The sequence below is a fragment of the Argopecten irradians genome, chromosome 2, assembly GCF_041381155.1.
Source record: "Argopecten irradians isolate NY chromosome 2, Ai_NY, whole genome shotgun sequence".
Classification (NCBI taxonomy): domain Eukaryota; kingdom Metazoa; phylum Mollusca; class Bivalvia; order Pectinida; family Pectinidae; genus Argopecten; species Argopecten irradians.
The window spans coordinates 46,390,443-46,404,410 of record NC_091135.1 but is presented as its reverse complement, the minus strand read 5'-3'; the positions used below and the strand labels follow the sequence as shown (position 1 = coordinate 46,404,410).

The window sequence follows — 13,968 nt, the reverse complement described above, 5'->3', positions numbered from 1 at the left end:
CAAACAAAGATTCGCTGACATAACAGATTCGCATCAAGCTATGGCCTTATTACGTAAAACGATACAGAAACGGGACGAAAGCGTCCAGATATACGCTGAACGACTCCTGCAAGTAGCAGAAGACGCGTATCCTGATGCCCAGGAATGTGAAAAGGGCATTGTTCAAAGACAATTAGTTAACGCCTTTTGTGATGGGTTGCATTTCGACTATGTTAAGATGAAGGTTATGCGCGAGGACCCAGACACATTAGAGAGGGCGGTACATATAGCTATGCGCGAACAGAACCTTAGGAAAAGGTTCAATCTAAGACAAGACATGAATGATGACAATGACATGGTCTTAAGGCCAAGACAGGAACATGTATATGACCCTCAGGTAGCCCCTACGCAAGACACCTACTTTAACCTTAGACATAACGAAACTAACACGAGGCGAGAAGTACCAATGGACATTGACCACACCAGACAGAGACAGTGTTATAAATGTAAACAAAACAATATCATAAGATATAGACCACGCACAGTACAAGACAGAAATAGTTTTAGGGAAACACAGAGACAGACACCCCTTAATAGAGCCCCTAGAAATAGGTATTCAGACAATAGCAGATATCAGAACCAAACCCAAAATAGGTCGTATAGTACAGGTAACAGAGTGCAAACTCAGAACCCCCCACAAGTGCAGTCATTAGGTCGAAATAAACAAAGATCACAATTAAGATGTTTTCAATGTAATGAAGAAGGTCACATAAGAAAGAACTGTCCCCAATTAAATAGAAAAGGTAGGCCGTTAAACTAAAGACCTCGCTTCATAAGGAAACCGATGGGGCGAGGTTGAAAAGAAATAAGAAGCATGTGTCTAAGAAAATAGAAATATCGGGTAACCCAAGTACAACTGTGATAAAAATAGGTAAACAAAAATTAAGAGCTCTCTTAGACACAGGTGCTGAGGTTTCCATAATCAGCAATAGAATTTTTAAGATGTTACCGAATAAACCACGACTAAGAAAAGAAGGCATGACTCTCCAATCCGTCAGCAGTACACCGCTCAAGGTAATAGGTTCAGCAGACATTTCATTTCAAATAAGACATTTGACCTTAAGACATAAATTTTATGTTGTTGATGGCATGAACAGAAACTGCATCCTTGGTTTAGATTTTCTTAAACAAAATGGCGTTAGAATGTATTTTGACCTTGCATGTATGCGTATAGGTAAGACCTATGTTCAATTAGAGGAAGACATACATATTGCCTCAATAATAAGGACCACCCACAAGACATTGTTAAGACCGCAAACGGCAACGATATGTCAGGTAAGACTCCCAAGAACTTTTAAGATACCAGGATCAAAGCTCTTAGAGATATCACCAAATGACATTTGTATATATGATGAACCTGGTTTGACCTTACAAAACGGTGTAACAAAGGTCACGAACCCTCGCAAGATACCTATCTTGATACTTAACCAAACAAACAGGACGATTAACCTAAAACGAGGAAGTGTAGTAGGCAAAGCACAGGCCTTACAAGACAAAGACATTTCAAGTATAACTGCGACAAAAGACGATGACAAAGACGAAGAAAACTTCAAGGAGGTAGATGTACCAGACGAGTACAGTGCTGAGACACTTAAGATATTAAGAAGAAACAAGGATCTATTCGCCAAAAAAGATTCTCAACTTGGACATACAAAAACAGTTAAGATGCATATAGAAACAGGAGATCACAAACCAATTAAGAACCGACCTTACAGGACACCCCTGAAGAAACGTCAAGTAGTGGACGAAGCCATTGACGAGATGTTAAAGGCAAAGGTCATAGATAGGTCTAGAAGTCCCTGGAGTTTTGGCTTAGTGGTAGTTGATAAGAAAGATGGAAGTAAGAGAATGTGTGTAGATTTTAGGAGTTTAAATAAGATCGTTACCCCGATGTCAGTACCTCTTCCTTTGATAGATGACATTTTGACCCTCCTAGGACACTCAAAACATTTCACTACATTAGATTTGAAAAGTGGATATTGGCAAGTAGAACTCGACGAGGAAAGTAAACAAAAGACAGCTTTTGCCTGTCACAAAGGACTATTCCAGTTCAACAGAATGCCTTTCGGACTAAGTAACGCCCCTGCTGTCTTCCAAGAACTGATGAATATTGTCTTACAAGGATGCGAACAATTCGCCACGGCTTACCTTGATGATGTCATAATTTACAGTAGGACAGCCGAAGAACACCTGAAACACTTACAGATAGTCTTCAACAAATTAAGACAACATGGACTCAAACTAAAGCTTAAGAAATGCACTTTCTTCAAGAAAGAGACGGAATATCTTGGCTTTATGATTACGGACAAAGGTGTAAAGCCGGACCAAAAGAAAGTTGAATCTATTAGGGCCTTACCAACCCCTACTTGCGTAAGAGATGTAAGAGCATTCATTGGAATGTGCGGTTACTATAGGAAGCACATCCCCAACTTCTCAAAAATAGCGGAATGTCTTACAGAACTAACCAAGAAGTATGCTAGGTTCAAATGGACTGAAGAATGTCAGAAGTCATTTGACTATCTTAAAGAAAGTCTTACAGTAGTACCTCTACTAGCATACCCAGACCCAAACCTACCATATGTGCTTTATACAGATGCATCAGACACATGCATAGGAGCTTGTCTTACACAGAAGACAAAGGAAGGTGAAGAAATGCCACTTTATTACTTGTCACATAAGCTTAGCCCAACACAGCGTAGGTGGTCTGTGATAGAGAAGGAAGCTTTTGCTGTGGTATATGCTCTTCAGAAGCTTGATAACTACTTACACACAACAGTTCCTTTGTAATAAGAACAGACCATCGCCCACTTTCTTACATATTCTCAGACAAGAAGACATTGAATAAGAAACTCTCCTTATGGTCCCTTACTGTAGCGTCCTATAATTGTAAGGTAGAATATATTGAAGGTAGATTTAATTGTTGCGCGGACTTACTATCGCGACTACCAACAGATACAGCGGAAGAAGCTGAGGATAAGCAAGGAGAAACACAGGAAACTACAGACATTCATGATGTCTTGGACGTAGATGACAGAGCCTTAGAGATTGTAGCTCTCAACTCTAACAAATTTAAGCCAAGAGACTTTGTCAGTAGTACAGTTGATACTCCAGACGATATTGTTAAACCTCATATGGATCTCCCTAAAGACATAGACATAAGAAAAACGCAAGACAATGACGAAGACATATCAAAGCTGAGACTTAGACTTTGTAATGGACAAGCAACCAAGAGTGAGGAGGAGCGCTTCTTGGTTGTAGATAACTTAGTGTATTATTTGTCAAACGCGGAATCAGATGACCCGGTCTTGAGACTTTACATTCCGAAGGAACTTGAAGGAATGGTGATAAGACAGTATCATGATTTCCTAGGTCATATGGCAGTTGACAAAACATATGACGTAATAAGAAAGAAGTATTATTTTCCTTCGTTATACAAGAAGGTTCACCAACACATTGAAAAGTGTGTGACTTGTCAGACAAGAAGTCACAGTAACCCTCATCCTCCTCTTCAAGACAGCCAGATACCCCCATACCCTTTTGCTAAGGTAGCAATGGATTTGTCAGGCCCTTACCCCCAGACATTATCAGGAAACAAATACATCGTGTCGTTCATAGATGTTTACTCTGGCTTTCCGGAAGCATTTCCAGTCCCTGACAAATCAGCAGCAAACATTGTACATCTTATCTTGGAAGAACTATTCCCAAGATATGGTAGCGTATTAGAACTGGTTACAGATAACGGTTCAGAGAATATCGCTAGATCAGTAAAGGAGACACTAGAAGCATTGAATATCCACCATGTTACCACTTCCTATTATTGCCCCCAGTCAAATGGAAAGGTGGAGAGATTTCATAGAACGATGGTAGACATTTTGGCCAAGAAGATCAAAGAAAACGTTAACACGTGGGATCTTTTCTTGAACCAAGTATTGGCCGCAGTAAGATTTCATACCAGTGAGGTAACAAAGGCTTCGCCTTTCTTCCTGCTTTATAACCGCGATGTAGTACTCCCCTTGGACACAATCTTAAAGCCAAGACGGCGGTATGCCGGTGAAGAGTTACACAAGATCGCCTTAGAGCAGCAACATAAGTCCTTTGTTCTAGTGCATAGACACATGAAGCAAGCGAAGAAGAAACAGACGAAACTCGCTGATAGGAACTGTAAAGACGAGAATCTTAAGGCAGGAGATCCGGTTTACATAAGAAACCATAAGCGTACCTCAAAACTGGACAATAAATGGACACCTTACTATAGGATTATTGAGCAAACTGGACCAGTAAGTTTTAAGGTAAGAAACCAGCTTACAGGTGAAGTCACGAAGACACACGCGAGGCATTTACGATTAGCAAATGTTGATGAATGGGAGTTGCCCAAAGATAATATAGGTCGACCTTTAAGGAAATCGACATATGTAGTTCCTCCTGAGAGCAGTTCAGAGGAGTCTGAGGAGGAAACATCCTTAAAAAGAGTCATAAGATATAGAAGACAAGAAAGGTCAGATTCGGACTCTGAGGATGATATTCCGTTAATGGAGCTAAGACAAAGGCTCCGGACTCGAGAATTGGACAAAGCTAGTCCTATTGATTCAGATGATGAACTTATACCTTTATCACAATTGAAAGGTAAGTTAAATGAAAACAATAACGCTGACACTCAGACAGATGACGACGACGATGATGATGATTTTGTAGATGCGTCTGAGACTGGTGGTACTGCTGATGACATGGAGATTGATGCGATAAATAAATTAGCAGATGAAGTTACGACCCAAATCTCCACCGCAGTAGATAAAACATGTCAAGATGATAGGCTCAACAATAGAAAAGATGTAGATTCTTAGAACCAGACAAAGAAAGTTAAGAGAAATATATCAAGAGACTCTGAGGACAATTCAGAGCTATTTAAAAAATGTCTGAAATATTTTCTTCGAGATCAATAACGAGATTCATTAGTGAATCGTTTCTTATCGTTTCAGAAAACGAAATATAAGCTTTTGTTCTTAATCTAAGATATTGATGAATATTTAGGTACATACACTAAGATCGACAGGGCCCTTAGTGAAGCAAAGGAATTAGTTGGATTAGCTAGAGATTATCTTAATCATTTGAAACTTCAGATCAATATGCTATCTCTAGGACATTTAAGCCCTTCAGTCATTTCACCCCCAGACTTGTACGAACTCCTTATAGAAGTAGAAAGCAAACTTGACCCAGGTGTTAGAGTACCTTTTGACCCGGAAACTGACCTTTGGGAATTTTATAAGACAGTGACCTGTACGACACTTATTAGTACTGATAGCCTCATTGTAGTTATTTCCATTCCATTAATAGACATGATTGGCAAGTTTGCTGTGTACCGAGCACATAACCTTCCTCTTCCGTACCTTGGATCGAATCAAACAAATATTTTGGCGACTTATAAATTAGAAGCAGAAGCTCTTGCAATCAATGAAGCGAAAACACAATTGGTTACAATGACAATTGAGGAGATGAATCAATGTGTAAATAGCGTTAAAAACTACTGCAGGTTTCGTAGTCCAATGTATACTATAATGGGAAATAAGAAATGTATTGTTAATCTTTTTATGAATTGGACCAATAATTTAGTTAAATATTGTACTACAGTAGTACAAAATACAAACACTTCCCCTATGGCCCAGTATTTGACCAATGGCCAATGGATAGTTGTCCACGATAGATCTTTGACCTTTACACTGAAATGCCCCTATAGAACCCAATCTGGTACTGTGGTGACCAGATACCCTATTGACACCTTATCCCTTACGGAAGGTTGTTCTGCATCAAATGAATATATGACCTTGCCCTCATATTATCATTCAGAGAGTAAATATAACCTAACAGATCATTTTCAACAGGTGATTTCAAATTATTATGTAGGCTCTATTGAACTCTGGAAACCAATGACCCAAAGACTATCAAATGTAAAAAACATTAAGATACCCCATAAACTTAAGCCTATAAAGGAAATCCCCATTGATGAGTTGATAAATGAACTTGACAATTCATTTGATCTTGAACCTATGGAATCTGATTTGCCCCTCTCGACCTACTTGTCGATAGTAGGTGTGGTAGTAGTTGTTGTTATAGTGATATATTTATGTCGTAGGAGAATTAGGGATAAATGTCAGAAATGTAGGTTAGGTAAAGGGTCAGTGAAAAGGGGAAAGTCAGAGACGAGTGTCTCGCAAGCCTCAAGACCCATGCAAAGACACAAAAGTAACCAATCCACAGAAGACATGACAGCCTTAGAAGAATTGATGACAACATACATCAAGGAACTCATCCACCAGGAACAAGAAAACAAAGAAAAACCTACACTGATGTCAGGAAATTACCCTGAAGGCGTTGACCTCGCCGAGGCAGATGTAACTGCCCCATCAGGAAGTGGAGGAATTGAATCGGGTAAACAAGACTGCCTTACAACCCGAGTACGAAGTGTAATATACCCAGACTTGAGAAAAGAGCTCAGTCTTCCATAGACAGATATAAAGTAACGTCTTGGTCGTAACAAGACTAAGTCTAAATGTGAAGAAGGAAATGATAATGACCCGGTGAAACATTATGTCGTGATATTTAACATCTTGATGATTAAAGAGACTTACGAGACAAAGATATACATATAATGTCTCGGTTATTACAAGACAATAAGGAAACGTCTTGGTGTTAACAAGACCAACTCTTGTCTGGATATTAACGTTAATCAATTAAAAAAAAAAAATCACAATGTCTTAATGTGGATAAGACAAAATGAGACCTCTTCAAGAACCGTGGTGGATGACGGACCTAAGAACATAAAGAAGCTCTGGATATAATTAAATAAGCAGCAACTGTGGAGATAAACTGTGGATTTTTATATATGAGCAGCCATATTATTACGAATGATTTTTTTAACGATGAAGTGACCATGGAACTGTGTGACTGTTAAATAGGTTCAAACTAAAATGGACGTGACTGTGAAATAATATTACTGATTTTCAACGATGTAGTTACCATGGAACTGTGTGACTGTTAAATACATTGTATGTTCGAACTACAATGGAAGTGAATGTGAAATATGTTTGAACTACAATGGACGAACTGTGAAATATGTTTGAACTACAATGGACGAACTGTGAAATATAATTACTCGCCAACTTTATGATGTTGTGACCATAGAACTGTGACTGTAAATAAGACTTTATATTGCATGAATATATTAAAGAGATGTTTATAGTATAACGTCCAAGATAATTACAATATGTGTATGTACATGTACATATTGTGCATTAAGGTAAAAGAGTTTAATAGTTTAACGTTTAATAGGATAACTTCGCGATAATTAAAGATATACTGCATGACGCATGCGAATGAAAGAAGGTTGAAAGGAGAAATGAATGGAATGGCCACTAGTTACTATTTAGGGAATTTTTTTTTTAAAAGGAGGCGGTGGTAAATTGAAATATTAATAATACTTGATACTTTGCGTTAAGAAATATGTAAGCCATTCTGAGAAATGCCTTACATATCAGGGGCGGATTTAGGTTTTGAGGTTAGAGGGGGCGTGGGACAAAGCAAATCAGGCGAGGGGTCTGGGGGCCGCCTAGGCCCCCAGAAGCTCTCGAATAAATGGTGCAAAATCCTGCATTCTGAGGATTTCATGAACACATTTTCCAGAAAATAATTGAAGCCATTTAAGGATGTTAATTTATGGTTTTCGTGTCAAGTGTCATATTTTTTATTTGAAGTTTTTTTTTTACTTACAGAATTGCAATATCAAAATCTTAATATTTATATGGACATAAAGCGAAGAAGGGCGGGGGTCTGGGTAGGGGCCGCCTAGGCCCCCAGAAGCCCTCGAATAAATGTACACTTTTTCCAAAAAAAATTGAAGCCATGTAAAAATGTTCGTTTATTATTTTTGACGTCTAATGTCACATTTTGAATATAAAGTTACAGAATTGCACTGCCTAAAATCTGAATATCTATTCATAGAGGCACGAAGCAAAGAAAAAGATGGGGGTCTGGGGGCCGCCTAGAACGAATATACGTACCCGGCCTACTATGCCTTTAGGCCGGGTACGAATTGGTCCCTATGTATCGTAGTGGAGCACTGCCTCCGAAAATCACTCGATCACAGTTTTTCATACTTTTTTGAAGATTTTGAAGTAATAGGGAACAATTGTAGCTCTAAAGTAGACACCATTTTCAGTCTAAAAGTCTTTTGAGCTACAATATTGCAGCTAGGGGTCGCCTATTGAAGGTCTTTATAGGACTAATGAAAGTGTATGTGAACGTTTTTAAAGGGACAATTCATTCTACGAGAACATTAAAATTTGTATATATATCAGAAAACCCCCAGTTCTAATGCAAATTAGATCAGTCGGTTTTACTGTGATATGTCAGAAAATCCCATGGTGGTGAAATGCGTGTGAAATGTTCAAACTCACTCGCTGTCCGCCATTCCACATTGTGGTCGAATATATTGTATGCCGAACCCAGTCCCTTGCTCCTAGAGTAATGCTACTTTTGTCTAGAACAGCTCAAATCGCTCTGACAGAAGTGTGTTTACCTTATTAGGTGAATTGTCTTGCCTAAAAAATCATTATATCACCTCCACAGTGGTTATGTAGTTCATTTGTTTAACGTGCGTGACTTTGGCTCGGATATTGGTACAGCGTACATATTGTACCTGCTTAATCGTATTGATCAACGATTTGTAATTACAACGGTATCAATTAAAATACTAAACAATGACGTGGAATTTGTCAATATCTTATGTTATATGTTTCATAAGAAATGTAGAACAATACATTTATGCCATATTTTGCTTCTTGGTTATGTAAAAGAATTAGTGTGAGTGAATTGTCCCTTTAACTTTTATTAAGCTTTTACTTTTATACATTATCTGTCAGATTAGATAATTCATTTTCCCTAACTTACACAATCTTCATAATTCGTGTATTGGACAACGAAAGAAAAGAAGGCTAGTGGTCTTGTCTATGGCCATACGGTGCCAGGAACCATTGCTATCATCCTGCTTTCTAATAGGGAGCCTTTTGTCATGTGCATTAATTTTTTTAACATCGTTTGCCTATCTTATAACATTATCGTTAAGATATGTTTTTATTGAAACAAAAAAGGAAGGCATCTGGCCATGGGGTGCACCCAGACCCTAGAAGCTCTCATTTTCTGTCGCATTCCACTTTTTTCTTTACACACATTTTCTTAGGACAAATAAAAGGCTTCTAGAAGCATTCGGCGTCAGTAGTGATCTTGTAACTGGCGTTTTGAAAGTACTCACACATTTGTGAATTGATAGGTCGGATTTAATACAGGACTTTAATGCTGATTCAAAAATGTGTAATATATCATTTACAACCTGGAAAACGAAGGGCATGACATATAGTCAACCAGCGAAGACTCATGGCCAGCTACAATTCCTTCCACCCACCCCCTCCCCCTTTTCTTTTATTGCTAAGGATATCGAGATATAACCTGTCAATATTGAATATTAATGACAATAAATTATCTAATATATTGGGATTTTATCGGGGTTTTTTTTTGGAAAAAGTAAATACTTGAAGGGATTTACATTGTACCTTTTAAGCGATGGAGATAAAACCTTAACTTACACGGAAAAAATATAATTATTCCATTGTGCCTGGATACAAGTATATACATGCATGTATGTACTACAAATTAAAAGTCGAATACATTTAGATTTTAAAATAACATCAAACGGTAAAGGTAGGAAATGGAGCTTTCTGTCTAATTCTCACTCTTTATCTAATTCCTTAATTTTTTCCCTTTCTCCCTCTTTTTTTTCTTTCTTCCTTCTTTTCCTTCCTTCCCCTCTTTCTTTTTCCCTTCTTTTTCCTTTTTCTTTTTTTTCTCTCTCCTATTTTAGGGGGGGCGTGCGCCGGTTCCGCCCCCCCTTGGATCCGCGCCTGCATATTGTCTTGTTTGAAGAAAGGGGCGATTGTAACCCTATAGAGGTAGGCAGGCTGGTAGCCTTGCTTAAGCCCAAATGATATTATTGGTGATAGACGATTATAACCCTATAGAGATAGACAGGCTAGTAGCCCTGCTTAAGTCCCCATGAATATCATTAATAGATATGATATTTGAATATTCCCGCTAGGTAAACAGGAAGTGGGGTACCTGTTGAACCTTGACAGAAGTTGTTATGTTAGCCGTGTATAATTGTGGATCGCGGGGCTGAGTTAAATTATAGTGTATTTTATATAAGAGTACAAGTATTAGTTGTTTAATAACAACCATGTATATATTTATTAGGCTGTGTTTAATTTCATAGTGCATTATTGTGGTGTACATAGTGTTGCTTAGACCTAGTATTGATGTGTAGTATATTTAAAGGTCAGTAACGCGGGATTGTTTACTCATGTTTGCAGCCAGAGTTAGGTTGTTGTTTTAAGGCATGACCAAACTAGGTGACCGAAATATCAGTAAATTGTTACGGTACCTACTTAGTAGCGACTACGTGGGATGTTCTGGAAAGCATGACAGGACGTCGCACGGTCTATGCACGTGTTAAACTAGGTGACCAACTTATTAATTAATTGTTACCGAATAGGTATTGGTATGGTAGGGACTACGTGGAATGTTCTGGAAGGAATGACAGGACATCGTGTAGTCCACACACCTGTTTAACTGCGCAGTATAGTTTGTTCAAAATGTGCATATTACAGGCGGTTCTGTCCAGCCTCAACCAAGTCCAGTCAGAAAATCAAAACATTTCTATTTTGTTAAGCCTGCATCAGGCGCCGGTAAGGCTGTATTCTGAATTAAAATTAGTAAATTTTGACAGTTTATGATGAGCTGGGTAACCTTTGGGGCAAGCATTGTCCCAACGGCACGTGTACCAGTCACGTACCCAATCATTATAAATAGAGGGCCGCAATAGGCCCCAGTCAGACTGAAGACGGAAACTAGACTGAAGACTGAAACTAGACTGAAATTAGACGGACATCAGACGGGAATAAGACTGAGACTGGGTACTTCCGCCTCACATACACCTACGTCACCGCCTCCTCTAGGGCCACTTTTGAGAGAGAGAGAAAGTGAGAACTCTTGTCTACACTTTGAATAAAAGCCGTCAACAAGCTTCTACCCTACTCCTTGTCGTCATTTTGACCAACACAGCCATCCATAGGACGACAAATCTTGATTAATCCATTTGATTAGATTTGATTGATTTTTCAATAATGGTGTCTTAGTAGTACTAGGAATGAAATAACAGGCCACCTAAAGTTAATTATACTCTAAACAGACTAAAAGTAAACCTGTGTTTAGCTGGTAAAGTACAAGTATTTTAATTTAAAACGTTGACATTCCCAATTATATAGCAAAACCATTCAGCAGGTCTAATATGTAAGCTGTACTCGTATCCGAGCCAATGTCATGAAAGTTAAACAAATGCAATACATAACCACAGAGGAGTTAATGAAAATGTTTTTTAGACATGTGCATGAACATAATACGGTAAAACACACTACTGTAAAAGCGATTAGAGAAGTTCTAGGTGAAAGTTGCTTTACTCCCTTAGCAAGGGTCAGAGCTCTGCATACAAGACGTCCGACCACAATGTGTAATGGCGGACAGTGAACGAGTTTGAACATTTCACACACATTTCACCACAGTGGACTTTTCTGGCATATCATAGTAAAACCAACTGATCTAATTTCTATTAGAACTGGATTGTTTCCGAAATATGTGCAAATCTTCATGTACTCTTAGATTGAGTTGTCCCTTAAAACTAGTATGAAGACTTTACCAAAAGTAAACAACAGAAGTATATATTCGTAATGTAATTTTATGACAAATTTCTATGTAATGACATCAGAAGATATCTTTATGTCTAATTTCATTAAAATCCTTCGATGCAATATTAATCTAAAACAATGTGTACAAAAGTAACTCTGAATTGTACCTGTCTCCAAAATCAGTTGCAGTTCATGTTGGTTTTGGTTATAACTCTCATCAAAGGTCAAGGTCATCTGGAAAGGTTGACCTCTGCGGACGACCATGGACCTTTCCTTGCCTGGTTGTTCCTCAGTAAGGCTGTAACTGTCTGTACGGTGGGCCTTGCAGTCTTCATAGTTAAACTCAACTCCTGTCACTGTTACAAGTTCTTTAATGTCTTCTTTATTAGGGTCTGAAAATGATGTGTTTATACAGGTTGATTGGAGGGTCTGAAACTGATGTGTTTATACAGGTAAATGATCTGGAGGGTTGAAACTGATGTGTTTATACAGGTAAATGATCTGGAGGGTCTGAAACTGATGTGTTTATACAGGTAAATGATCTGGAGGGTCTGAAACTGATGTGTTTATACAGGTACATGATCTGGAGGGTCTGAAACTGATGTGTTTATACAGGTAAATGATCTGGAGGGTCTGAAACTGATGTGTTTATACAGGTAAATGATCTGGAGGGTCTGAAACTGATGTGTTTATACAGGTAAATGATCTGGAGGGTCTGAAACTGATGTGTTTATACAGGTAAATGATCTGGAGGGTCTGAAACTGATGTGTTTATACAGGTAAATGATCTGGAGGGTCTGAAACTGATGTGTTTATACAGATAAATGATCTGGAGGGTTTGAAACTGATGTGTTTATACAGGTAAATGATCTGGAGGGTCTAAAACTGATGTGTTTATACAGGTAAATGATCTGGAGGGTCTGAAACTGATGTGTTTATACAGGTAAATGATCTGGAGGGTCTGAAACTGATGTGTTTATACAGGTAAATGATCTGGAGGGTCTGAAACTGATGTGTTTATACAGGTAAATGATCTGGAGGGTCTGAAACTGATGTGTTTATACAGGTAAATGATCTGGAGGGTCTGAAACTGATGTGTTTATACAGGTAAATGATCTGGAGGGTCTGAAAACTGATGTGTGTATAAAGGTAAATGTCTGGAGGGTTGAACACTGATGGTGTATTTACAGGTAAATGATCTGGAGGGTTTGGAAACTGATGTGTTTTATACAGGTAAATGATCTGGAGGGTCTGAAACTGATGTGTTTATACAGGTAAATGATCTGGAGGGTCTGAAACTGATGTGTTTATACAGGTAAATGATCTGGAGGGTCTGAAACTGATGTGTTTATACAGGTAAATGATCTGGAGGGTCTGAAACTGATGTGTTTATACAGGTAAATGATCTGGAGGGTCTGAAACTGATGTGTTTATACAGGTAAATGATCTGGAGGGTCTGAAACTGATGTGTTTATACAGGTAAATGATCTGGAGGGTCTGAAACTGATGTGTTTATACAGGTAAATGATCTGGAGGGTCTGAAACTGATGTGTTTATACAGGTAAATGATCTGGAGGGTCTGAACTGATGTGTTTATACAGGTAAATGATCTGGAGGGTCTGAAATGATGTGTTTATACAGGTAAATGATCTGGAGGGTCTGAAATGTGTTTATACAGGTAAATGTTGGGGGTTGAAACTGATGTGTATACAGGTAAATGATCTGGGGGTTGACAGGTACGGTAAATGATCTGGAGGGTCTGAAACAGGTGATCTGGAGGGTGTGATGTGTTTATACAGGTAAATGATCTGGAGGGTCTGAAACTGATGTGTTTTACAGTGTATATCTGGAGGGTCTGAAACTGAATACAGGTAAATGATCTGGAGGGTCTGAAACTGATGTGTTTATACAGGTAAATGATCTGGAGGGTCTGAAACTGATGTGTTTATACAGGTAAATGATCTGGAGGGTCTGAAACTGATGTGTTTATACAGGTAAATGATCTGGAGGGTCTGAAACTGATGTGTTTATACAGGTAAATGATCTGGAGGGTCTGAAACTGATGTGTTTATACAGGTAAATGATCTGGAGGGTCTGAAACTGATGTGTTTATACAGATAAATGATCTGGAGGGTCTGAAACTGAT

General features: G+C 38.4%; 1 protein-coding gene across 1 annotated transcript in view; it reads right to left on the bottom strand.

The window, feature by feature from the left end:
* Positions 1-12,232, bottom strand: part of LOC138315690 (hemocyte protein-glutamine gamma-glutamyltransferase-like) — a 35,017-nt gene extending 22,785 nt beyond the window's left edge. Inside the window, exon 1 of the mRNA XM_069256906.1 lies at positions 11,990-12,232. Coding sequence (XP_069113007.1) covers positions 11,990-12,086 — 97 coding nt within the window. The 5' untranslated portion in view covers positions 12,087-12,232. The remainder of the gene's footprint in view (positions 1-11,989) is intronic.
* Between the last annotated feature and the right edge of the window lie 1,736 nt (positions 12,233-13,968).